Source organism: Protopterus annectens, chromosome 14.part0 (assembly GCF_019279795.1).
Source record: "Protopterus annectens isolate FY-2018-M chromosome 14.part0, PAN1.0, whole genome shotgun sequence".
Taxonomy (NCBI): domain Eukaryota; kingdom Metazoa; phylum Chordata; order Ceratodontiformes; family Protopteridae; genus Protopterus; species Protopterus annectens.
The window spans coordinates 407,256,532-407,280,956 of NC_056748.1; the positions used below are offsets into that span (position 1 = coordinate 407,256,532).

At 37.6% G+C, this 24,425-nt stretch overlaps 1 protein-coding gene across 1 annotated transcript in view; it reads right to left on the bottom strand.

Moving 5' to 3' along the window:
* Positions 1 to 24,425, bottom strand: part of DOCK1 (dedicator of cytokinesis 1) — a gene marked incomplete in the record, with an annotated part of 4,741,214 nt that overhangs the window by 3,134,038 nt on the left and 1,582,751 nt on the right. Inside the window, 1 exon segment of the mRNA XM_044056178.1 lies at positions 3,333 to 3,467. Within this exon segment, the coding sequence (XP_043912113.1) occupies positions 3,333 to 3,467 (135 nt within the window).

Consider the following 24,425-nt stretch of genomic DNA (forward strand, 5'->3'; position numbering starts at 1 on the left):
TCCTACCAAGCTTGCCCCAGTCACAACTATTACCCATTGTGTTCACCAGAGTTGCTTTTAGTGGCCCAAGAGAATTAATTCTCTCTATCTATGGTTCCGCGCAAGTTTTCTTTACATGATAAAAATGATTTTATCTCATTTGCTTCCACCATACACTACTATGTAGCTAGTTTTTACTTGCACCAATGTATTAGGTTTCATCCTACACTAAATCATACTTTCCTCTCTCAAGAACAAAGTAAATCTCATGCAGTAAAGATGGGCTTTGATTACCATTGCTCAAAAAAGACAGATGCTGACCAGTCTCAGACCTTCCATTTATTGGTAAACTGCTCAGAATGGACCACATCTAGAGCTGCAACCTCACTTCAGAGGGAGAACATCAATAGGTTCATAGGTTGGTACTAGACTATCAGTCCTAGGGCCCATACAAGCCTAGCCATAACAATTCCCTGGCTATTTCTTCCCACGCTATTTACTTCCCTGGACTCGTCTAGCAGGGTGACTGACGTGATCCCCGGGGTGAATTTAGTTTCTCCCATCCAATCATCAAGGTTCCTTTTGAAGAGGGCCAAAGAGGCACTCTGCTTGACATGTATGGGCAATCTATTCCAGAGTTTGGGGAGTCTCTGGGTCAGGAAACTATCCCTCCAGCATGTTTTGTTTATTGTGATGACAAGGTTTAGATCCCTGGAGCATGTGGCTCTGAGGGATTGGGATTTCTTTAAATGTAGCATGCCCAACAGCTCTGGGTTTGACATGGCCTTGTATGTTAAGCAGAGATCGCCTCTGAGTAGACGATATGCGACAGAGTATAGCTGGAGTTTTTTACGGCAGTCAGCGTAGGGCATCTGCTTTAGGCCTGTGATTCTTTTAGTGAGGTATTTATGCGGCCTTTCCAGTTGTTGCAGATGTCTTGAGAGGTACATACCAAACGGGGTGTTGCATTCTATAATGGGTCTAATATGGGATGAGTACAGTGGGACAAAAACCTTCTTTTTTCTGGATGAAAAGCCCTTAGTGATGAGGTGTGCCACATAGAAGGATTTCCTGATTGTTGTGGCGATGTGGTTACTGAAGGTGAGACCACTGTCCACCTGTGTCCCCAAATCTCTTATCACACTTTTGGTGTTTAGTGTACTGCCACCTATATGGTAATTCACAGGTACATGTTTTTTCCCAAAGGGGATAACTATACATTTCTTGGCATTGAGCTTGAGCCCATGGCTCTGGCACCAAGCATCTGTTTCTGTAAGGCCATTTTGTAGAGTATCCACATCATTTGGGGATTCAATAATGGCTCCCAGTTTGCAGTCATCTGCGAACTTTGTTATCCAGAGTCCCTTAGTATTGGCCTGTACTTCAGAGAAGTAGATGTCAAACAAAAGCGGTCCCAGGACTGAACCCTGAGGTAATCCACTTGTCTGGAGCTGGATTTGGAGTTGGCTACTTTTACAGTGTGGGTTCAATCAGTAAGCCAGTTAGCAACCCATTGGGTGACATAGGGATTAATGCCCAGCTTGGTAAGTTTATCTATGATTCCAGAGTGGGGGATGGTGTCAAAGGCCTTGGCAAGGTCCAGACAGGCTGTGTGGACCACCTACCCTTGTCCATGGCTTTGGGGACTGATTCGAAGTAGTCAATCAGGTTCAGGAGACAAGTTCAGCCCTTCACAAACCCAAACTGGGTGGGGTCCAGTGTTTGAAGGTTGCCAATGTCTTTGTTTATAAGTTCCATGATAATACGCTCCATGGCCTTGCAGATAAGGCTTGTCAGACTCATGGGACAGTAGTTTATGGGATCCAAGGTGGATCCCCCCTTGTGGAGTGGGATAACTGTAACTCAGTGGGCACGAAACCTGAGGTGAGGGTATGATTAAACATGACACTTAGGTGAGGTGCCATTTCATATTGTAGTTCATGTAGTACACAGCCCAGGATGTCATCTGGTCCCATGGATGCTGCATTCTTAGCTTTGGAGAGTGAGTTTTTTTACCTGTGTGGCCATTATTACCGGAATGTGGCAATCTTCCGGTATTGAGATGGGCCATTTAGGTGGTGAGAGTGAGGTGAAGTTAGCACTGAATCAATCTGCCAAGATATTGGCAATATCCTTGGGATCAGTATATTTAATGCCATTCTGTTTTAGCTCAGAGCAGATCTGAGCATTGCCATTTAGATTCTTGACATAGTTATAGAATGCCTTGTGTTTGTCTTTGGAATCTTTGGCAATTTTATTTTTGTAACTAGCTTTGGAGGATTTTATGAGGGATCTCAGTTTCTTACTGAGGCTGGTAAGGAAGTTTTTTGCATCCTGGGATTTTCCTCTTTTCTGCAAAAGTTTCTTCCTTTTGTTCCTTTTGTTGTAAAAGTTTGTTTATGGCAGGGGACCACCAGATTGGCTTCCTTTTTTTGCATGAGAGCATCTTGGTTCTATTTGGGATGGCACGATTCATGCATGAGCGGATGTGCTCATATAGTGCCTTAGTGTAGGATTCAGCAGTTGAACTTTTAGTTCCCATCTGCATGGGTGTCATGAAGTTTGTCACTTCTGACTTGAGTAGCATGAAGTTGGCTTTGGAGAAGTTTTTTTATGGTGGTTTCCTTACTAAGGGGTGGGGGTGGGATGTGGATGTTAAGGGTGATTAGCTTACTAACGAGGTGGTGACCATAGGTGTGGAGCATTGATTTCCCATGTTGGTAATGACCAGGTCTAGGATATTGGAGCCCCTTGTGGGAACTATGGATTAGTTGATCCAGGGCATTGAAATTTATCAATTCCAAGAACCGTTGGGCAAAGGTGTTGGTACATGAGTAGTTTTCCCAGTTAATGGCAGGGTAGTTAAAATCCATTACTGTCTGTTTTTCAAGCAAGTCACAGCACTAGGGTATCTAGTGATCACCATTTGCTGTGGGATCAACAGCATTACTGTGCAGTCATCCTACTGGAGGGGTTAAGCACAGTATTACTTTGTGCTGGTCCTACCTAGTCTCTTTTACACTACTAATGAAAGATCATTCCATAAAGAAAAACAAACAAGTCAGCTTACACAAGAGCACTTCAGTATTCAAAATATCCTCTCTCTCTCACAACACACACACACACAAACAAAATGAATATTCATGCTGGTTATTGGACTACATAAAAACAATATACTGTCAAACACCTTTTTTGACAAGTCAGGTTTGCTGACACAAGTGTCACTGAATCTGACCAGTGACCTGAAACACCACCCCTCCACCAGATATTTAAACTATAAAGAAATGAAGAGGACAATATCAAATTAATATGTAGGAAAGAAACATGACAAACTAAGAACTGTTCATACTTACTGTATGAAAAGGATTCGGGAGCGCACAATAAACTTGAAGATATATTCTACAGCTTTCAGAGCTCTGCATAACTGGTCAATCACCCCAGGTTTCTCTGCATTATCCACATAGTTTTTTAAAACCTTGGTTAGCTTTCTATCAAAACAAAAATGTACAGTTATATTATGAGCAAGAGTCAGAAATCACTTTAATCCACTGACAAACCATTTGCTTTAATATCATATGACAGTTGTAATCCAAGACCAGCACATTCATTTACAGCAAGTTTCAGCTTTTCACAAAGAACTAGCAAACATTAATAGCAGACTTTTGAAAAAGTGTACCCCTTACTATTACATTAAAGCAGACAATTAAATAATGCAGCAAACTACTCTTAACTTTGTTAGGTAATGTCTCAAAGAACATTCTGCAATTCATAAGGACAACTATGGGAGTACGTTCACCATAATATCAGATGCCCACATAATACAGAATACTTGTTTCAGAGTTGATAATATGTTTGGTATACAAAGGTATCTACGGCCATGACAACACAAGGTTTTTTACCTTTACCAGTCCGGTACCGGCAGGAGAACAGAATGAGATCCAGCAGCAGAGGCAGAAGGAAGCGCAAATTTTCGGGAGAGACCACGGAGGAATGGAGGAGACAGCGTTGACGAACGAACTGGTATTCAATCTATCTAGCCAAAGTCTTACGGCTAGTGAATACAGTGTGCTCAATAAAGGACTCTCGTTCATACCATCACAAAGCAGTAAGTTAACTGAACTTTTAATAGAGCTACGCATGTTCACGCGAACTTTGTCATTGAAATTACTATACAAAGATGAAGCAATAGACAATGACCCAGATAGTGAAATGCGCTTTAAGAAAAAGAGCGCATTCATACCTAAAGTGCTCCCTAGTGTACAATGCTTCCTAAAGAAATGTGAAAATGATTTTTATAAATACATTTCAAATATGAGTAAGGGGAAAAGACATGAAAAAGTATTTTATAATCTAAATTCTGAAGAATTTCTAGCCTTACAGAATTTGTCCAGGAATGAATTATTAACTATAAGACCAGCTGACAAAGGCGGAGGCATTGTGGTCCTGGACACTTTATTTTATGATAAATTGATGTTTAGTATGCTAGGTGACACTGACAAATACTGTAAGATTGATATTAATGGACTATCAAAGACTATTAATACTGTACATGATATGTTATATGATTTACTTATGTGTAGATTGATTTCTAAACAACTGTATGACTATTTTTTAATTGAAGCACCTAATGTTCCCAACATAAAAGGTCTTCCAAAAATACATAAAATGGAATTCCCCCCACCTATGCGACCCATTGTAGCGGGGGAGAAATGGGTGACTGAATATATTTCTAAGTTTGTTGAATGTAAATTAGGTCCTGTGGCCAGGAGAATACCTACTATTTTAAATAATACTTACTCATTATTAGATGATATACAACGAGTAGCGACTCAGCTAGACGATAGCTCGAATTTAATCTTGGTATCCCTAGATGTTAAAAACTTGTTCACAGTAATACCTAATGATTATGGAGTGGAGGCAGTGAGAGATGTTTTATTAGAGGAGAAATCATTGAATAGTGACACGCAATACTTGACATGTACATTATTGACTCTAGTTTTGGAGAATAACGTATTTATGTTTAAGGATAAATACAATTTATATATGCAAACATGGGGTGTTGCAATGGGCACCCCATGCGCAAACTCTTATGCCAATATTGTTATGCACTATTGGGAATCTAAGCATCTATTTAACAGCCACTACATGGAGAATATAATTTTATACAGACGCTTTGTAGATGATATTTTAATATTTTGGAAGGGTGAACAGTCAATATTAAATGAACTGGTCGAGTATTTAGAATCAACGACAGACTTTCTGAGATTCACCATAGAATTCTCCCATGACAAGATTGATTTTCTTGATATAACTATATTGAAAGATGTTAATAACACACTTAACACGCAACTATATAGGAAACCTTGTTGGAAGAATACAATTTTGAATCACAGTAGTATGCACCCACGATTTATATTCCCCAATATAGTACAGAATCAGAGAACTAGAATCACTAGGTTATGCACTGATGAACATGAGAGAAATAAACAACTTGCATTATTGGATAAGTTATTAATAGATAGGGGATATCCCCACAGTCTCTTAAATAGATTTAATAACGAAACCAATGGTAAAGCAAGAACTAAACAACAATACCACCAAGGTATACACCATATTTTTGAACAACATCTTAATGAGGCTACGTTAGCATTCACATTGAGTTACTCGAGTGATATATACAGCATTATTAAAATTATTAAAGAGAATTGGGATATCCTTTTAATGGAAAATAGTGTTAAAGACTTAGTAGGGTCTACCCCTCACTTCAGATATAAGAATAAGAAGAATCTGAAAAGATGGTTGTGTAAGGATAGAATGATTAAGAATTCTAATGCAACTGTAAAGATTGGGAATGTTGATTGTAAGAAGGGCACTTGGCCATGTGGGAGGTGCAACATGTGCAAACATATCAATACAGGTAGTGAATTTACATCACCATTTTTGAAATATACACACAGGTTTCTGATAAGTGCTACGTGCAATACCACCAATTTAATATACCTAGCTAATTGTGAGAAATGTCAAGCTTTTTACGTGGGTCTCACTTCCAGAAGACTTAGAGACCGTATTTACAACCATATATATGACATCAGGAAGATGAATTCTACAAATGCTTTAGCAAAACATATTAGCACCAATCAAGACCATTATTTTAAGTTTAGAGTGCTACAAGTAGTCGAACCGTTAGCCAAAGGGGGAGATAAAATGAATACATTAGCTAAAATAGAGCTAGACTGGATATTTAAATTACGAGCACATACAGAACCTGGATTAAATGTTAACACCAGTATCAAACCGATATTAGAGGCACGGAGATAACCAATAAGAAAAATATACATATATATATATATATATATATATAATAAGATCAGTTTATTTATTTATCTATTTATTAATTTATATATCTAATTATTTAATGTTATATAGACTTATAATTCAGATGTTAATAATGCCTTATATTTGTTCTGGTGAAACAGTTATATCATGTCTGACTTTCAATATATATATATTATTATTTTTACACTCTGTTATAGTTGAACATATAAGCATAGATAGGGAGTCTTGAAGTAACATCAAGGTAGTTATTAGATAAATACCTTTTTAAGAATATATAGAGTTTATCTATGTATATATTGCACCAGCTCCACATATATAAAAATGAATTAAATGGGACCTTTGATTATTATTAAATATACTAAGCATGCCATTCAATGCACTCTATAGTACATTTTATAGTATTCTTGTAGTACATTTTTTAGAACATAGTACCCATATAGTACCCATATGGTCATATATTACTTTATACAATCTTATATCTACATATTTTTACTTCATGTTGTTTTAGCAGAATAGTTTTTATCTGGGTTATATCTAGATACATAGTATTGATTATCTAATAATACGAATAGACATTGTAGATAAGAGACAAAAACTAGCTGTGATTGTCTATATTAATTATATTTATTTTATTTTATTTATACTAAAGTATCATATAATATATGAGGTTTAGGTTATGAAATCTATTGATATTTATATGTATATATTTTTATAGTAACAATGCCTTGTATGTAACATTGTAATATATTATAGCAGCGCTATTCCATATCCATAGGCTAAGCAAAGACAATTTCTATAGCTGTTGCTTTAAAGGAGGAAATTAATGCCTAATTATTTAATCATTTAATTGTTAGCAGACAGTAACATTGTTTGAGTGACTAATGAAATGATTGAGTAGAGTATATAAGATGAAGGTTTTCACTTGGATAATGTAACCTGATGAAGCATACTCAGTGTATGTGAAAGCGCTTGTTCGTTTTACTTTGTGGTGAATAAAGAACTTTTTTACTTCGTGGTGGATTCTGTGGTTTTTACTCAGTATGTTTGGTATACTTGTGTGAGTGCCAAAAGGAATGCATGGTATGCTGGAATCATTACTCGTAAGAAAACTGTCACAAACTCAGAATACTAAACCTATCCCATTAGCAATCATGTGAATGAGCACGACTAACTTATGCTTCAAACCTTTATGAGTGAGGAATACTGTGGAACAGACTTGCTGAAATAGTAAAAATGGATTTTTTTTTTAACTTTTTTTTTGTGAGTCTGTTGCACAGTATTCATCACTAATAAATGTTGTAGTGCTGGTGCTTCTCACAGGACTGCTATTGTGTGTAATAGATATAAAGCCAAAGGGACCTCAGTCTTCCCAGCTGATCTTTTTACAATTGTTTCTATGATATATGGCTATATTTTTGTGCCATGGCCAACAGAGTAAACTTGACTGCAAGAGGCTAAGACAACAAAATCAATCCACACCCATTTTTTTTTGTTTTTTTAATGACAAAAAAAGGCATTCACAGCTGTTCTATCAAGTACTCCTGAAGAACTCCTATAATTCTAAATTACCCAAACATCAAGATAATCTAAAGTTTCTCCTACTGAAACATGCGGAAATATATTTGAAGGGAAAATACTCATCACACCACAAGGGCAACATGATTGTAATACAAAACTCAAAGAAAAAGATCCCTAAACTGTGCAAGTAGTACACAGTAAATTGTATAAAAAACTTCCAGGCTCATAAAAGGATGGAGGGAAGGAGTGTGCTTAAACTATGGCAGTGGATCTTAGCAAATGAAGACTTTTCTGCCAAACCAGTGAACTACAACTGTAATACACTTGTCATGAGGCTCTCTGTTGCAGGAATTAATATGCTTGAGACAGTACAGAAAATATGACTCCAGCTACCAGCAATGGATACAAGCTCTAGCAATTGCAAGGCAGCCAAAGCAAATTCTGCTTTCCAGCTTATAATGTCTGGAAAATGTGCAAATGGGCATCCCAGTGACATACGCTTATATCCTTTGGGCACATACATTTTTAAAGATGACTGCGGCAGTAGCTATTGACCTGGTACAACATGCTATAACCTCCCCAGCTGATTTTTTTGTCATTTTTACAGATAATACTGTTTGGATAACTTAAAAACTGCAGTTTTGTTTTCCTTTTACAACACAGGTAAACAAACTGCATACAATGGTTGGTTTTCTCACTACAAGCATGATCAATTCTCCTTTATTCTTTCATTTGGGGAAAATGCACAGATGAATGAACTGGTTTAGAGACTTCAAAAACTACTTCTGGCATAAAGGGAGGAACTGATTCATGACAGCCTGTCTGTATGGAAAATCTTGCTGAGTTAAGTGCAGATAAAAAAGTGTGTTCTGTGGAAGACAGCTGAGATCTAATTAAGTAATAGGAACAAAACTTGAAAACGTTAACTCTTCTGGCACAAAGTTCAAATCCCAAACTGGAGGCTTGAAGTAGGAAGTCGAAAGCCAAGTATTATTTTACAGCAAACTGAGAAACTGCAACTACATAAATCAGGCATAAATAGCTACATTAGCATTAAATAAATTAGTAAATAATCCAGAACCTTAAGACTTAGAAAATACAATGAGACAAAATTCTTGTTCAGGCACAAATTAGAAAGTCTTGTCAACTAAGAAAGGAAAGATTTTCCAGTGTTTTATCTTTCAGCTCCTTTCAGACAAAAAGAAAGATCCTGATATTCACACACACATTAACCTGATATTCCCCAAGCTGCTGCACTGCTTTGAGTTGAATTGAAAAACTTGTGAGTCAGATTAGTTACTCTGCCCTGGTACTGGGAGAAGAGTGCTTTGTAGGAGGACGGCACTAGGGGAGGCAGCAACATCTAAGATTGGGATAGAAACATGGACATCTGGTAGGGCTGAAAGATATGAAAATTAAGTCCATTTTTCACCTCATCATTTAAAAAATAGTAGTTGAAGGAAAATGCATATATTACATTTCCACTCTGGCCGATTAAGAAGGCAATTAACATTAATTTGCAGCTGAAAGGAACCTGGAAAAATTCAAAAGTTAGTGATTTACATGCGAGGCAAATGAGTCCAGTACTTCACCTATGTTTCAGAGTTCCAAAATCCCCAAAAACTGAATGAAAACAGCTAGTCAAACCTTGACCTCAACAAGGCATTTCTAAAGTTTTTGCAGAGGAACATACACTCCCATGCACTACGCATATGGTGGGCTTCACCCACTTCTACATTACCGATGATTTGGTTACACAAATGTAGAGGAAGAAGAAATTCATTACGAAAGAAGATATGCTGCCAGCACAAACACAAACCACACCCGCATGATTTCCTATGAAATATTCTGATCATGTGTTTCAACAATGGGGTACAGATCTTTATCAGTAGGAAGCTCACTGGCTAATACTCAGCAAGTAGTAAGGGAGAAGAACCTAGTTTTGGAAGACTTACATCCTCCTGATAGAATGCTGCTTCTTTCTAGATGCTACACAGGAAAGATGCAAGTTTCCTTTCTTAACATTTCTACTGCAGTGTTTCAGAACCTAAAATGTAAACAGCTTGAAGTATAAAACTCTCTGGTTTATTTGTTTCCAGAAATCAGGACCATTCAGAAAAGACTGTAGGGCAGATTATTTGATGGATGCTCCTCATGATGTAAAGATTTTGAGACAATGTATAGAGTACCTGAGTTACAGAACTGAATGGAAGGTTCTGACAAGTAGAATGGTCAATATCTCTTCATAAATGAAGCAGTGCATCCTCTGACATGGAAACTACTGGCCTTGTATCTTAGGTCCTAAGGATGTGCTTAGCAAGTGTAAGAATGAGTATTCTGGTTGGCTCACATAATTTTCCTTTTCTTTAAAAGATTTAAGTCACATTTCCAGTGAATAACAGATATTCTCAGCATGAGGAAGCATAACACAGTCTTGAGCCTTCAGTTTTACATTAACTTCATTCAAATTATATGGTCATCCAAGTAAAGGCTATTATGTAATCTAAAAAGTTTCAGGTAAACACTGGAGTCAGATGTTTTTCAGCCTGGCCACACGGTAAATGCCAAGAGAGCATATAGCTGAACATGATCTGCAATTTCTAAAATAGATCTCTACATTTACTCCTTTGCTGGAACCAGGAAAAAATCTTGAATACAAGCCTTCTGACTAACTCTGAAGATGGCATTGGTTGAAACGTTTGAGTTTAAATGCTACCATGCAATAAAAACAGGCTACATTTGGCTTCTTATGGTATAAATACTACTTGGACTGAAGAACTCTGCTGCATAAAGTACACTTGTGTAAGTTAACAATAACAGCAAATGTTTGAATGGTCACTGCTACAGTAGCCTAGCTATATGGGTTATATCCTACACAGGATTTAACAGCCAGCCAACTTCCAAAGTTTCAGGGTACCTTGCATAAGCTTAAGCTAATTAAAAGAAAGTTTGGGCTCCAAGCCCTTCAGCACTTTCATGCCAATAGATAAGGAGGCTGAGCTCAGAAGGGACGTTGCTAAAAAGAAAAAATGTCCACACATTGGCATAAAAAATATACCAAAAACAAATGGGGAGAGGGAGTGGTTACAGCAGCAGTTAACACACAAACATCTACTGTTATGGTAAGTTTATTTACAAAGCTTTCGATGTTCTTTATATTGATCACTGCTGCAGTAGCATAAGCTATATATGGGTAGACTTACCATAGCCTGGAACAGCTGGGAGGTAGAAGGGGAAGGGTACAGGAGCCCTTGGAGAATAGTCCTAGCAAAGCCTGACCTAGACCTGGAAAGGGAATCTATCTTGTAATGCTTTGTAAAAGTATGTCACAGAGGACCAAGTTGCTGCTTCTTGAATACTTCTGAAGTCAAACCTTTCCATAAAGCAATAGATGAAGCAGAGGCCTTGACCTTGTCTAGAAGATCTTCCTTGTGGTGGAACAACAAAGGGTAAAAGCCTGAGACGACCACTCAGAAACTGTCTGTTCTGACATAACTTGTCCATTTTTCTTATCTTCACAAGAAATGAACAGATCAGAAGTTATAAAAAAAATTTGTTCTTTCAAGATAGTAAGAGACTTGTCTATGAACATTTAAGGTATAAAGTATCCTTTCTCCCTTACTATTGGTTTCAGGGAAGAAAACAGAGTTGGAGAGTTTGGCTTATAGTAAAATCGTAAGTACCACTTTATGCAAAAAATGATTATGGTGTGTCTGTGGAAAATGATATAAGGTTGACCCACCATAAGAGCTTGCAACTAAAGATGCTACTTTTGTAGTAGTCAGAGCAATCAGTAATACTGTTTTCCATGTTAAGAATCTCGAGTTAGCCAGATGTGCTGGTTCAAATGGAACAGTTGTTAGCTTCTCTAACACAAAAATAAACATCCCAAAGAGAAGCCACAGTTTTTCTTGGTGATCTCCTATGAAATATCCCTTTCAAAAAACTTTTGACAAGAGAATGCCTTGAAAGAGGAGGATCTATGTGCAGACATGCTGAAATAGCTGGCAAATGAATCTTGATAGAGGAGTAAGACAGGCCATAGGAAATTAACTCATATATTGTAAAATCAGAGAAACACTAGCCCTGAATGTGTGCTGATTATGTTGCTGGCACCAACTAGAAAAACCTTTTCCCTTGGCTAATACATGATTTTCTATTAGCTCCTTTCTTGTCTCCATTAGTCTCTGCAGCACATCCTCAGTAATCAAGTGCCTAAAAGGTATTACTACCCAAGCATCCAGGCAGTCAGTTGAAGTTATTTAAGGTCAGGATGCATCAAACAGCCTTGTTCTTATGTGAGTAGGTCCAGTCTGTGAGGAAGCTTATGTTAATTGTTGTGACCAATTCCAAATGAAGGGTGAACCACTCTTGCCTGGGCCAGAAGAGAGTCACCACAATGATCCTTGTGGAGTCCTTCTGAAGTTTCAAAAGTATTCCGAATATCAGTGGGAAGGGTAGATTAGAATGCAGCCTGTAAAATAAAGAATAAAACCCGTACCTTCTCCTGCATCAGCTTTACTGGACAGTAGTAGTTTATTGAGTCTGGCTCTAGGTCTTGTACAGGTTACTGACTCTTCTTACTAGGTGGTTTCTGTTAAAGGAAAAAGGGATTCCTCTTTTTTCTGACAAGATTCAAAAATTTAATATGGAAAGAAAGGTGATGGGACAGATACAGGTTATTTTCTTCAGATTTCTGATTCAAACTCTGAGCAGAACATGTTAGCTGAAATCTCCCTGTCAGTGGGTTCTTTTTCCCTGAGACTATTGCCAAAATGCACCAATGTTTTAAGTGGAAGAACACTCGGGTTTCTCAGTCTATCAGAAAATATGATGATCTATTACAACTGGAATTCCCAGAACCTCCTCCTCCCCCCAGTACTGTCATTATTGGAGAACGCTTTTGTCACAGCCTGTGGTTTCCTGATAGCCAACCTGCTTGCAGCTAAGAAACCAGATAGAATGCACAAAGTTCCTCAGTTTTTCAAATTTTTATACACTCGTTCAAGACCTGACCCAGAAGCTACAGCTTTAGTTAATCCAGCTGCTGCCAAGCATTTTAATTCTTATTCTTTCCCTTCTGAAAAAGGCAGTAAAACAATTGATACATTTGAGAGCAAGTATATATGTATGTATTTTTGCAACTTTAATTTTTAGAATTTTTAAATGTCAGGCTCAAATATTAATGTCGATTATGACTAATTTTGATAGTATGAGGAATGCTTTATCTGCATTTCCCTCCTGTGTGGGAAAATCTACTTTATGTGGGGTAGTGTCTTTAATTCCTTGGGTAGCTGTCCCTTGTTTAGAGTATTTTTATGACTCTGAAGATATTGCACCAAGGCTGTTGTCACGTCCAACTGTCTTGAGGAGGTTTGCCTGGCTGCATTCTTAAATCTCCCAGAAGATATACAAAATTAGATTTTAAATTGTCCTTTAAACAGAGATTTAGTTTTTGGACCCTATGCTGCAGAGGTTATCAAAAAAGTGACAAGAGGGGTAAACTGATATAGGGAATCTCTGATTTTTCTTATCTCCTTCAAATTTTCAAGGGATTTCTTGCTCCCTCATCCAGTTTTGGCAGCAAACAAAGCAATCAGTCATAACAAAATGCTGGCAAATGGAAGTTAAAAAAAAATTCAGAATGACTGTATAGGGGACCCTACATCAGCCCAACCATAGCACTCCCTTATTCCATCCAGAAAGTATGAATCTCTAACAGATTGTTTCAGACAAATGGGTTGTGAAACTGATTCCTGATTCGGCAATGTTACAACTGGCGATAAGAAGAAACCCCCTGCCTTTCAAGGAAATATCCCACATCCATAGCACATGCTTTCTCAGGGGGGTAATAGAAAGAACTCTTCCTTTCTAGTTGGGAAGAGGCTTTTATTCAAGAATGTTTCTGGTGCCAGAGAAAGAAAATGCCTGGAAACCAGTTCTGAATGTTTCTTTCCTAAAGCAGTATGTGCTAGTGCCCAAGTTCAAAAGGCTTTCACTGTACAATGTGTTACCCCCTTCTTCCTCATTTAAGTTGTTTGTAATCCTAGATTTAAAAGATGCTTACTACATCCCTGCTCATCCACTCTCAGTTGTTTCTTAATGTTGTGTGTGTGGTTGGATCACATGAACAGTTGTTTGCCTTACCCTTTGAGCTAGTCACTGTTCCAAGTGTACAAATCCAAAACTCAGAGCTGCTGTTAGTTGAGGTAGGATACTCACGCTAAAACACTAGTAAAACTCAGTCCAAAAAGATGCGTGACTTTCCAATGAGCAATAAAATGAAAGTAGAAATTCAAACAAATAAATCCATGTAAGTTAGCAAATTGTTTATTCCAAACGAGTAAGCTTTGCCAAAGGCTTCTTCAGACTCTTTACACAAACTAAAACTTTGAACATCACTTTTAAAACCAACAAAAGCTTGTGATAGGATCTCTATAATCACATGTTTCCTTCATTTAAAAATACAGTAACCCATTAAACTCAGTTCCATGAATGTTACCTTGTTCAGCTAAGAAAAATACTGGTATATTAAAAGTAAGAACTGAATAGTTCAAAATAAACATACATAAAAACATACATAAAAAACATACATAAAAATGCATCGGTGCCCAAACATACATTATATTATATTAAACAATTGAGTATATCTCAGAGCCTTGTCATATTTACTTATCATCTCATGGTGCTTTAGGAAAATCTCGTACTGAACTTTCAGGCAGTATATATCAAAAAAGCCATTTCAGACTTGGTTATTATAACCCAAACTGCTTGTAATGCACATATTTACAAAGTGTGACTTTAGATATTTCCGTGTTTTACTGGAAGTTCATACTATCCAGAGTAGACTCGTAAAACAATCAACAATTACAGGTGGTTAAAAACTTGTATCACATTAGTTAGGCTATTCTCGTATAAATCAAAAGTTAAAAACAGTTTTTCAAAATTACTTATTTTCTGCAGACTCTGAAACGCTTTTAAAAATCACAGCACAACAAAGTATTCCTTGCGCGTATGTGCCTGGTTAATTCTTGAATGCAAAACAAAGAACGCTACTGTGCGTACTTACGTACCATAGCGTTCATAAAAATAAACATTGTGTCTATTTAAAAAAAGCCGATTAGGCTTACAACAGGCATAAGTACATGACAAGCTTTTCAATAGCTGTCCATTAGTTCATGCCTTAGTCTCTTCAATCTCCGTTAATAAACAGGGACATTTGACATTTCAGGATGTGAACGTAACTTACAAAATGTGGGTGGAAGAATGCTTCAACAATAAACGAAGCAACAAAAGCGTCTATATGGAAACAGAGCAATATCTTAATAATTAACTTGACTCGTGCAGATCCACAATGGTGGAAATAAGCACACTGACTTAAGCAACCATTAATTGCACTTTATAATTGTTACATCCTTGATACCCAAATTTAAAATATAGACATTGTGAAATGTTAAAACTCTTATGTGGTGAAGCGGAAAATATAGGGAAGGAATACATGAGGGGGAAGGGGAAAATGGGAAGTATTTTGGCACATATATTATGTTAATCCCGAATGGCATCCTGAGGTGTCTTACATTAGTTTTATAAACAGTACTTTTCAATACTAAATATATGTGTGCAAAGATTCATTTCTTATGACAAATGTTGAAAGTATATGAAATGCCTACAATATGTCTGAGTATATAGATAGGTCATCTACACCATGGTCATAATGTTGTGAGGAAAATGTACCTAACTAATGTGGAATTTAGAACAGTTAGTGGGAGATCTCTTTACCTGCGTAATCTTCTACTTTTCAAAATGGCTTTATTTGGATTTTATCGTTAAGGCCTGGTGGTTTATCGGACCTTAATCTTATGATCCATCTTGTTTCTTGTTCTAAAGTTCTGTTAATTAGATCACCACCTCTGAATCCTTCATACACACATTGAATGGCACAGAACTTAAAGGAATGACTGGTACCAGTTGAACTTTTATGTCTAGCCAATGCATTGGTTTCTGTACCTACTCTAAGGTGGTGCGTGTGTTCCCTAATCCTCTCCTTAAATGATCTATTTGTTTTCCTATGTAGTAACTATTACATCCTAAACATTTAGCCATATATATGACATTTTACTTTCACAGTTGGTGTTAGTGTTAAAATTGTAAATCGTCCTGTAGTAGGGTGCTCAAAACTAGTTTCTTTATTAATATAAATACATTGATTGCAATGACCACAGGGTACTGTGTTTCTATTCACTGTCAACCTGTTAACTAGTGGATGTCTTGGTCTACATAGGATACTCTTCAGATTGGGAAGGTTTTTATAAGCTATACGAGGTGTGGGGCCAGCAATCTCACTAACTTCTATATCTGAATTCAAAATACCCCAGTGTTTCTTCATAATGCTTTTCACTTGCAGGCTCATTTTACTAAAAGTAAGGTTAGCTCTAACTTCATTCCTAGGGGAACCTGAGCTAGTGGTCATTGCTTCATGTGCCATAAAATATGGTTTCGCAGTACTTGTTCTTAAGGTCTCCACTGTGTTAATAGTGTCTAATATTTCTTTTCTTTGTAACCTCTCTCCAGAAATCTCTCCTTCATGTCCTCTATTCCTGAAACATAAGTTTCTTGTTGTGGATTCAATCTAGATACCCTCATAAATTGTCCTTTAAGGACGTTTTGAAATACATGGCCGGGATGCATACTTTGTCTATGTAATATATTGTTTCTTTGGCAATCTTTCCTATAAATAGTTGTGTTGATCATACCATTGGTCATTCTAAATACTTCCACGTCCAAAATGGAAGATTGCTAACTGAGAAGTTTGCAGTAAATTTTAAGAAGTCCGTGGTATTGTCCAAGTAAGAAACAAAGTTTAATAGGGAGGGTTCATCTCCAAGCCATATAAAAAAGAGGTCCACAAAAGCGACAGTACATTGCAGCATGTTCTATAAATGATAGATTATTGAAGAGAAAAATATCTTCCCATCTGGCCATGACTAGGTTGGCGTAGCTATTTGCACATGATGTGCCCATAGCCACGCCATCCTTCTGTAAGTAAATGACTTCTTCAAATGCAAAGACATTATTAGTTAATATAGTCTCTAATAGCAGGGTCACAAGGTCAATCTTTCTATCAGTGAAGTCTGAATGTGCTTTCAAATATTCAGTGATCAGTCTTATTCCTCGTCATTGGGGATCACTGTGAATAAGCTAACCACATCAAGTGTCACAAAGAAAAGTGTTGGTTCGTATCCAATGAGTGAGTTTGAGAATATAGGTCTAAAAGAAATTGCTTACTATCTTTCAGGATCTTCTTATTACCATTAACTAACGGTCTAAGTACACTCTCTAGATAAATAGATAGGGGTTCTGTTACCCACCCTTGACCTGCAACAATAGGTCTAAATGGTGGGTCTCTGCTGTTCTTATGGACTTTAGGAAGTCCCTGTATGATCGGTATAGTGGGATTGTTCACCTTTAGGTATCCATACAGCTCTTGTGTTATGTCATGCGAGTACCAGGTCATCTAGGGTATTGTAAACACTAAAGACCATGTTATTTAAATTAGCCTTAGTTACTTTTGTATATGTAGTTGTATCTTCAAGCATCTGAAACATTTTATTTGCATAGTAAGTATAGTCCATAATGACAACCGGTCCTCCTTTATCTGCTGGTCTTATTACAATAGACCTGTCATTTCTCAATGAATTCAAAGCTTGCCTTTGTTTATAGTTTAAATTACGTCCATGTTTGGATGGTTTATTCTCTTGATGACTTCTATATATTTCATCTTCCACTACATTCCCAAATACCTCTATAGTCGGGTTCAGTTGTGGAACATATGTACTATTTGGACGATGCTTACTCATAACTTGGCTACTATCTGAGTTGCCAAAATCCAACCTTAATTGTAAATTCCGAACATACATTTTTGTTTCTATAATAGTATCTACTAGATCGTTAGGTTTTGTAGGAATAAAACCTAGGCCTTTACTTAAGACCTGTATTTCATATTCATTCAGTGCCCTACCAGATAAATTCATGATTAACGATTTTGTCTCCCCCACATTTTCTTGATTGTGGGGCCTAGTTGTTCCTGTTCGTCTATTGAGCCTTTCCTTTTCTGTCTCCCCCTGCTTGTGGACCTTCTTTTGTCCAAAAATGGTTCTGGGCTATGGGGAGGGGGGTCGGACATCTGTTTGAATTGAAAATGGCACTGTTTGCTTTTGGTCTAACTACTGCTGCACCTGATCTCTGTGCGTCTGTGATGCAACCTGTCAAACTCTCACCTAACTCACCTTGGTTCTCTCTCCCATTACTTAGTATCTGTGAGGGGCTGTGAGTCTCTGTCTCTATATGATTAGATTCTGTCAACTGTGGATCAGGTCCTGTGCTGTTTCCAATAATTGGAACTTCAGGACCATCACTCTGTTTATTACGTGGGGTGAGTTTGTTGGACAATCTATTTTCTGTGTTAATATTTTGTTGATAACTATCTGGTTTGTTAACAGGTGTGGTTAAGGTAGTATTCCTGAAACTTTTACCTGTTACACCTGATGGTCTCTGAGATCCATTTAAATCAGAATTGAAGTGTGAGTTCGGTGCCATTTCCCTGGGCCAAGTGAAAACATTATTATTTCTAAAATCTCGTAAATCCCTGGTAATTTTACTTTTTCTGGTCTAACATCCGTTTCTCTAAAAATAACACATCTTCTATAACTTTTCTTAGTTTACTCATACATATTTCATTATTACTATATTTGCATTCAAAATCTTTAAACAAATTGTTAACAACCAATCTCAATCTCTCCTCTTCAGGTAGGTGAAATTCAATCAAAAGTTTCATATAGCTAAAACTCAACTCAAGGTTGAGTTGCTGCCAACGATATAGAAGATCTGGCAGTGAAGTACCAGAGGTGGGCATTTTTAGTACTCTTAGCCCACGAGGTATGATTTGCTTATTTAAACATACTTCAAAATAATGTCTCTGAACTTGTAGTTTGATTAATTTAGTAAACACAGTCTCTAATTCATGTAAGTCTTTGGAAACATCCAAGTTAGTCATACCTAACTGAGTATCAGTTCCTCCATCTACGACTGGATTAAAGTCCATGAGTAGGTTTGTACTCCCAGAGACACAAGTCTTAAATCTGTCCAGGACACTTGAAGTAGGTTCTAACACTCTCGGTACATAAGGCAGTTCAATATTCACATTACTTTCATTCGCCATCCTCACTCTCTGCAGCTCTGACAAAAGTAAAAAGTAAATGCACAAATCCAAAACTCAGAGCTGCTGTTAGTTGAGGTAGGATACTCACTGTTCCAAGTGTATTCACAAAATGCTTAGCTCCAGTTATAACCTGCTGCAGGCTACAGGGTACCCACATTTTCCATACTTAGATAGCTTACTTATCTTTGCAGTATCTTTTTCAAAGTATCAGGAGACTTTAAATTGGAAAAAAGATCTTCTGTAATAGGCTGTGATTCAAAGAGAACACTCAAAAATCTTTTCTCACACAGTATTGTATTCCTGGTGTGTCTGCTAAGACACTTCAGTACAAAGAGCTTTTCTTTCACAGGAAAACAATAGATCTTATTTTTTATTATTTTAGAGGGTTTCCATTCAGACTTTGATGACAGAATACCTTAAAAGTCTGGGTCTCATGCCAGTTATTATTCTCATGATACCTCTGAGAAGACTCCACAGGAGAAAGCTACAATGTTATTTGAAGTCCTTTTGGTCCCAGCACCAGCACCCATCATCTTTTCAGATTACAGTTCTGGAATTTGTGGGAAGTGAAACAACTTGGTGGAGACATCAAATGGTTCTTAATCTAGGTCTCATCTCCTGCTCCAAAGCAGCCAGTCAACACAGATGCCTCAGACTTTGTTTGGAGAACAGTGTCAAGGGGGATAAAAGTTTATGTTATCTAGAACGACGACGACGACAGACACAAGCACGTAAATGTAAAAGAGATGCTTTTCTTTGTAAAAGCACTCAACTCTCTGAATCACCTCTGGTTTCCAGGATCACTTCAAATTGTTACAGACAGCATCACAGTGATGTGGTACATAAGTATGGGGAACAAGGTCTTATTCCCCTATGCAGACTAGCTATGTTAACATAGGATACAACTTTGCAGCATAATGCCACTCTACAGGTATCATACATCCTATAAGAGTAAACTTGTGTGGCAAAGAAGCTGAGCATGACAAAGGCATACCCTCACAAATAGATCAGGTCGTCTTCCAAAATTTGACCCATCTGTGGGGTTTTCAAGTAGGCCCTTTTGCATTCTCCCTGAACAATCAGCTGGCAATATTCTACTTCATGACTCAGTGCAGGAATACCTGGAAGACAGATGCATTTTCTTTTCCATGGACAGGAATCTTACTGTATTCTCTATTCCAAGTTTTGCCAAAGGGCACAATGTTGCATTTTTTGCCATTTAATTTTAGGCCATGGCTGCCAGCACCGGCAACTGGTGTGTTAGCCTCTCCTATAGAATTTGGAAGTTAGTTAGGGAGTTAATGGCAGCCTCAAGTTTACAATCATCTGCAAAAGGGTCTACATTACTTTGTCAAACATTCACGTCAGCAAACATTCACTTCAGCAAACATCTGTTCAGCAAACACAAAACAGCAAACATTCACATCCAGGAATAATTTACCTAGAGAATAGAGTTAGTTGGCCAAGTTCAGAAATTTGCCATTTTCTCCACTTTAGTGCAATTTTGGAATTGGGATATATAGGAATGGTGGTGGGAAGTACAGCCCCACACACTGGGGGGGGGTGCAGCCCCCACCTGGATAGAGTTGATATACAGCAGTGTGTGTAAATTTGAAGCATTGGCAAAGTAACACTACTTCCTGGGTAAAACATTCACAGATGTGAAAGCTTGTTTAAATGAACTTTCGCTGTTTTGTATTTGTTGAAGTGAATGTTTGACAACGTAATGTAGTCCGCTGCAAACTTGGCCAGTCACTGGCACTTGATGGCAGCCTTGACAGCTGCAAAGTAAATGCACTAATAAGCTGGATTCTGTTACCCACTAGAGAGCAAACTAGCTAACATAGGTGTTGTGTTTAGCCTGATTAGCTTACAAATAAAGCCAGAATGTAGAATGGTATCAAAGGCTTTGACTAATGGTCTGGGTATGTGCAATGTGTACCGAAGCTTTGGATGGCTGCTATATCCTATGTAGCTTAGGCTATTGTAGCAGGCATAAATAAGAAAAAACATCTGCTATAAGCCATCTCCTTTAGTGACAAGTCTACAGTTATAAGATGACCACTGTCTAGTACGAGATAAAACTATTATCTTAAAGTTTTGTGTAGGTTCCACAGAAATGACCGTTACTAGACAGGAAAACTTTCATTTGGGGAAACCAGTGCTGCTGTTTCTGTTGTCCTCTTGTCTTGGGATAGCTGTTTTTTCTAATACAGATCTATATAGTATTCTGTTGGGTGCTTTGATTTCTTCCCATGCTCTAAAACATTCTATAAATGAACTGCTGTTCTTCCAAACTTTCAAAAAGGCTGTGGTTATCCACTGAACCTGAAGAGGACATTGCAGGTTATGGATAATAAATTCTTGTTCTTGCATTGATAGCCCTTTGTTTCTCATAAAAATGCTAGGCTTTACTGGTTTAATTCCACTATATTTGGGGACAATGAAATAGATTTCACACACTACATCATTTTTTTTCTTTTCTTCCAGTCATTTCAAAACTTTTTTTTCAAATGAGAAATCAAATCAAATACTTCCTTTTAAATGAGAACCCAGCAGTACAGCCTGATAAAATGGGAATCTTAAGCCATGCAGCCCTTCCTAATTAAAGCAGTAAACAAGTCACCCTAAAGTATACATTAAATGAATCTCGACTCCACTTTTCTAGTCTCCTTTTGTAAAAGGAGCATTTTGTGACAATCATTTGGGCAGATTTGATGCCAGCCAAATCAATTGTTGATTACTTTTTAAGGGATCCGATAAAAAAACAAGTCTTGCAAAGAAAACTAGATTTACAGTAACAATGCAAATAAATTTCTGAAATACATTTAGAAAGATTCTCAGCCTGAAAAAAAAAAGCATATATGCCAAAAGAACAGATCTATTTTTTTCTACTGGCATCATTAAGTAAAGTCATCTGTCATGTCTCTTTTTCACTCCTTTCTTCAGTAATGTAACTATTAGGATCATGAGCTAATACTAGGCTACTGTTCCAATGGACCATTACCTGCCTAGTCACAAAATCTCATATTGTAGGTACCCATTGCCATGACCATCTTATACTTAGCTTTGAACCCCTTTTAGTGAGAGTTTGAGAGCCACACCCACATTGTTTTTATGACCATCAATTCATCCAAGTTACAGTTAAATAAAGTCAGGGATCTACTTTGCTTTATACCTAAAAGGAAATCAATACTATAAAATATAGATTCTCTGGGATATATACTGATTTGTTAGGTCCTATTTATATTTGACTGGAAGTTAAAAATTCTAAATTGGGTGTTTAGAATGTTATTTTTTTGGACGCATGGATAGGATCTTTCAAGGATCTGTAGGCTAGACAGAGTCAACTCTATAGTCTGTAGGAAGAAAAAAAAAAGACAGACCGGTAGCAATTTAAGGTGGTCAAGGTAGATCAATGAAGACATACTCTTGATTATCTTAGTGAGCAAACACTGTGGCTTCTCAAGATGATTCATATACTTTGACAAGGACATGTCAGAGTAACCATTGTACACTAAGATGAGCTTGATAGAGGACTAGAGAGGTGTGATAACTTCTTTAGATCTGCAAGAAATACCCCTGCTGACTAATCTGGCAAGGTAAAAGGATTTGTTAAGAACAGTGGATACATAGTGATCATTGTTAATGGAAGCACCCACTTCCTTAATGACAAAGTCAGCATTCAAATGGGTGTCACCTTTGTGGTAGATGCATGGGTGCCAGGTTTTGCCAAAGGGCACAATGTTGCATTTCCTGCCATCTGATTTTTGGCCATGACACTGGCACCACTAACTGGTGTGCATTAGCTCTTCCTAAAGAATTTGGAAGTCAACTGGGGAGTTACTGACAGCTCCAAGTTTACAATGATCTGCAAACTTGGGCAGTCACTGGCACTTGATGTCAGATTTGACATCAGAGAAGTAATTATCAAGCAAAAATGCTCCAAGAATTGACCCCTCAGAGACACCTCTAGTAACTACTGTTTTTGAAGACAGCATGACTCCTGCACTAATAGGCTGTGTTCTGTCTGTTAGCCAGATTGTGATCTAGTGGCTAACATAGGGGTTGTATTTAGTCTGATTGGCTTACAAATAAAACCAGAATGTAGAAAGGTATAAAATGCTTTGGCCTGGTCCATGGTTGCAGTAGGAACCAATCTGCCAGAGTTTTATGTATTAATGACTTGCTCAGATAAGCTCAACAGGTTCTGGAGGCAGGAACTACCTTTAACAAACCCAAAGTGGATTGGACCCAGGACTTGTACACAGCCCATGTCCTTGTTAATAAATTCCAAACTAATGCATTCTATTGTTTTGCAGATAAGGATGGCAAGGCTTATAGGTCTATAGTTTCCTGGCTCAGTAGTGAATGCCCCTCTCTTGTAAAGAGGGATGAATACCACAGTTCTTCATTCCTCTTGCATAAATCCAGCAAAGTGTCTGAGGGTGAATAGGTTTAGTACAGACTACCAGAAAGTGTTTGATACTGACAAGAAGAAAGCCAGGCACATTATGAAGACACGTGGAGCTAAGGTTTTTGACCTTAGAGACCACATTCAGGACTAGTTGATTACAGGACGTGATGTGTGTGTGCTAGTAAGTTGTGGAAAGTTATTGGGAGATATGAGAGTAAAGTTAGAGCTGACTGTGCCTATTGACATGTTGGCCATGTTCCTCAGAGGGGATGAGTAAATGCTGTTGTTGTGTATTAGCTCTGAGCACTACTGGGCTTTACCTCTAAGGATTCGGACATAGATGAAGAAGGCTTTGTCTTTGTCCTTAGCACAGGTGGTAATTTTCAGTTCTTTCTTACTTTTGAAGTATTTGATTTTGCTTTTAAGTTTTGTTAATTTTTTTGAGTTCATCTCTTGATTCATCAACAGCCCCTTGTTTCCCCATTTTCCACGAGGCCAGAATGTTGCATTAACTGTCATTATCTCTCTCTATACAGTACCACTCTCCCTGCCTTCTTTGACACTGATGCCTGACTGTCACAAGTCTTCTCTCACACAATCCATCCAACTCTTTGCTGGATGCCTTTGTTTACTCTTGCCTTCTTCCAGTCTGTCCTGAATCTTCTTCATCAGATTGTCTTCTTCTTTTGTGTATACAAGTCCAAACCACCAATTATTTGTTCTCGTTGACCTTTACTGTAATTGAAGCTACTTTGGCTTCTGCTCCAAAGTCCTTATTTCTTCATCTGTCCCACAGTGTGTATCCTGCCATCTGTCTCTGACACTTCATTTCCAACATCTCTAGCTTCCTCAGCTGCTCTGCCTTTGCTACCCAGATTTCTGTACCATACAGTAGTACTGGTCATGCCACTTTTTTGTACACTTTACTTTTCACTTCTTTGGTATTCTTCTGTTAGA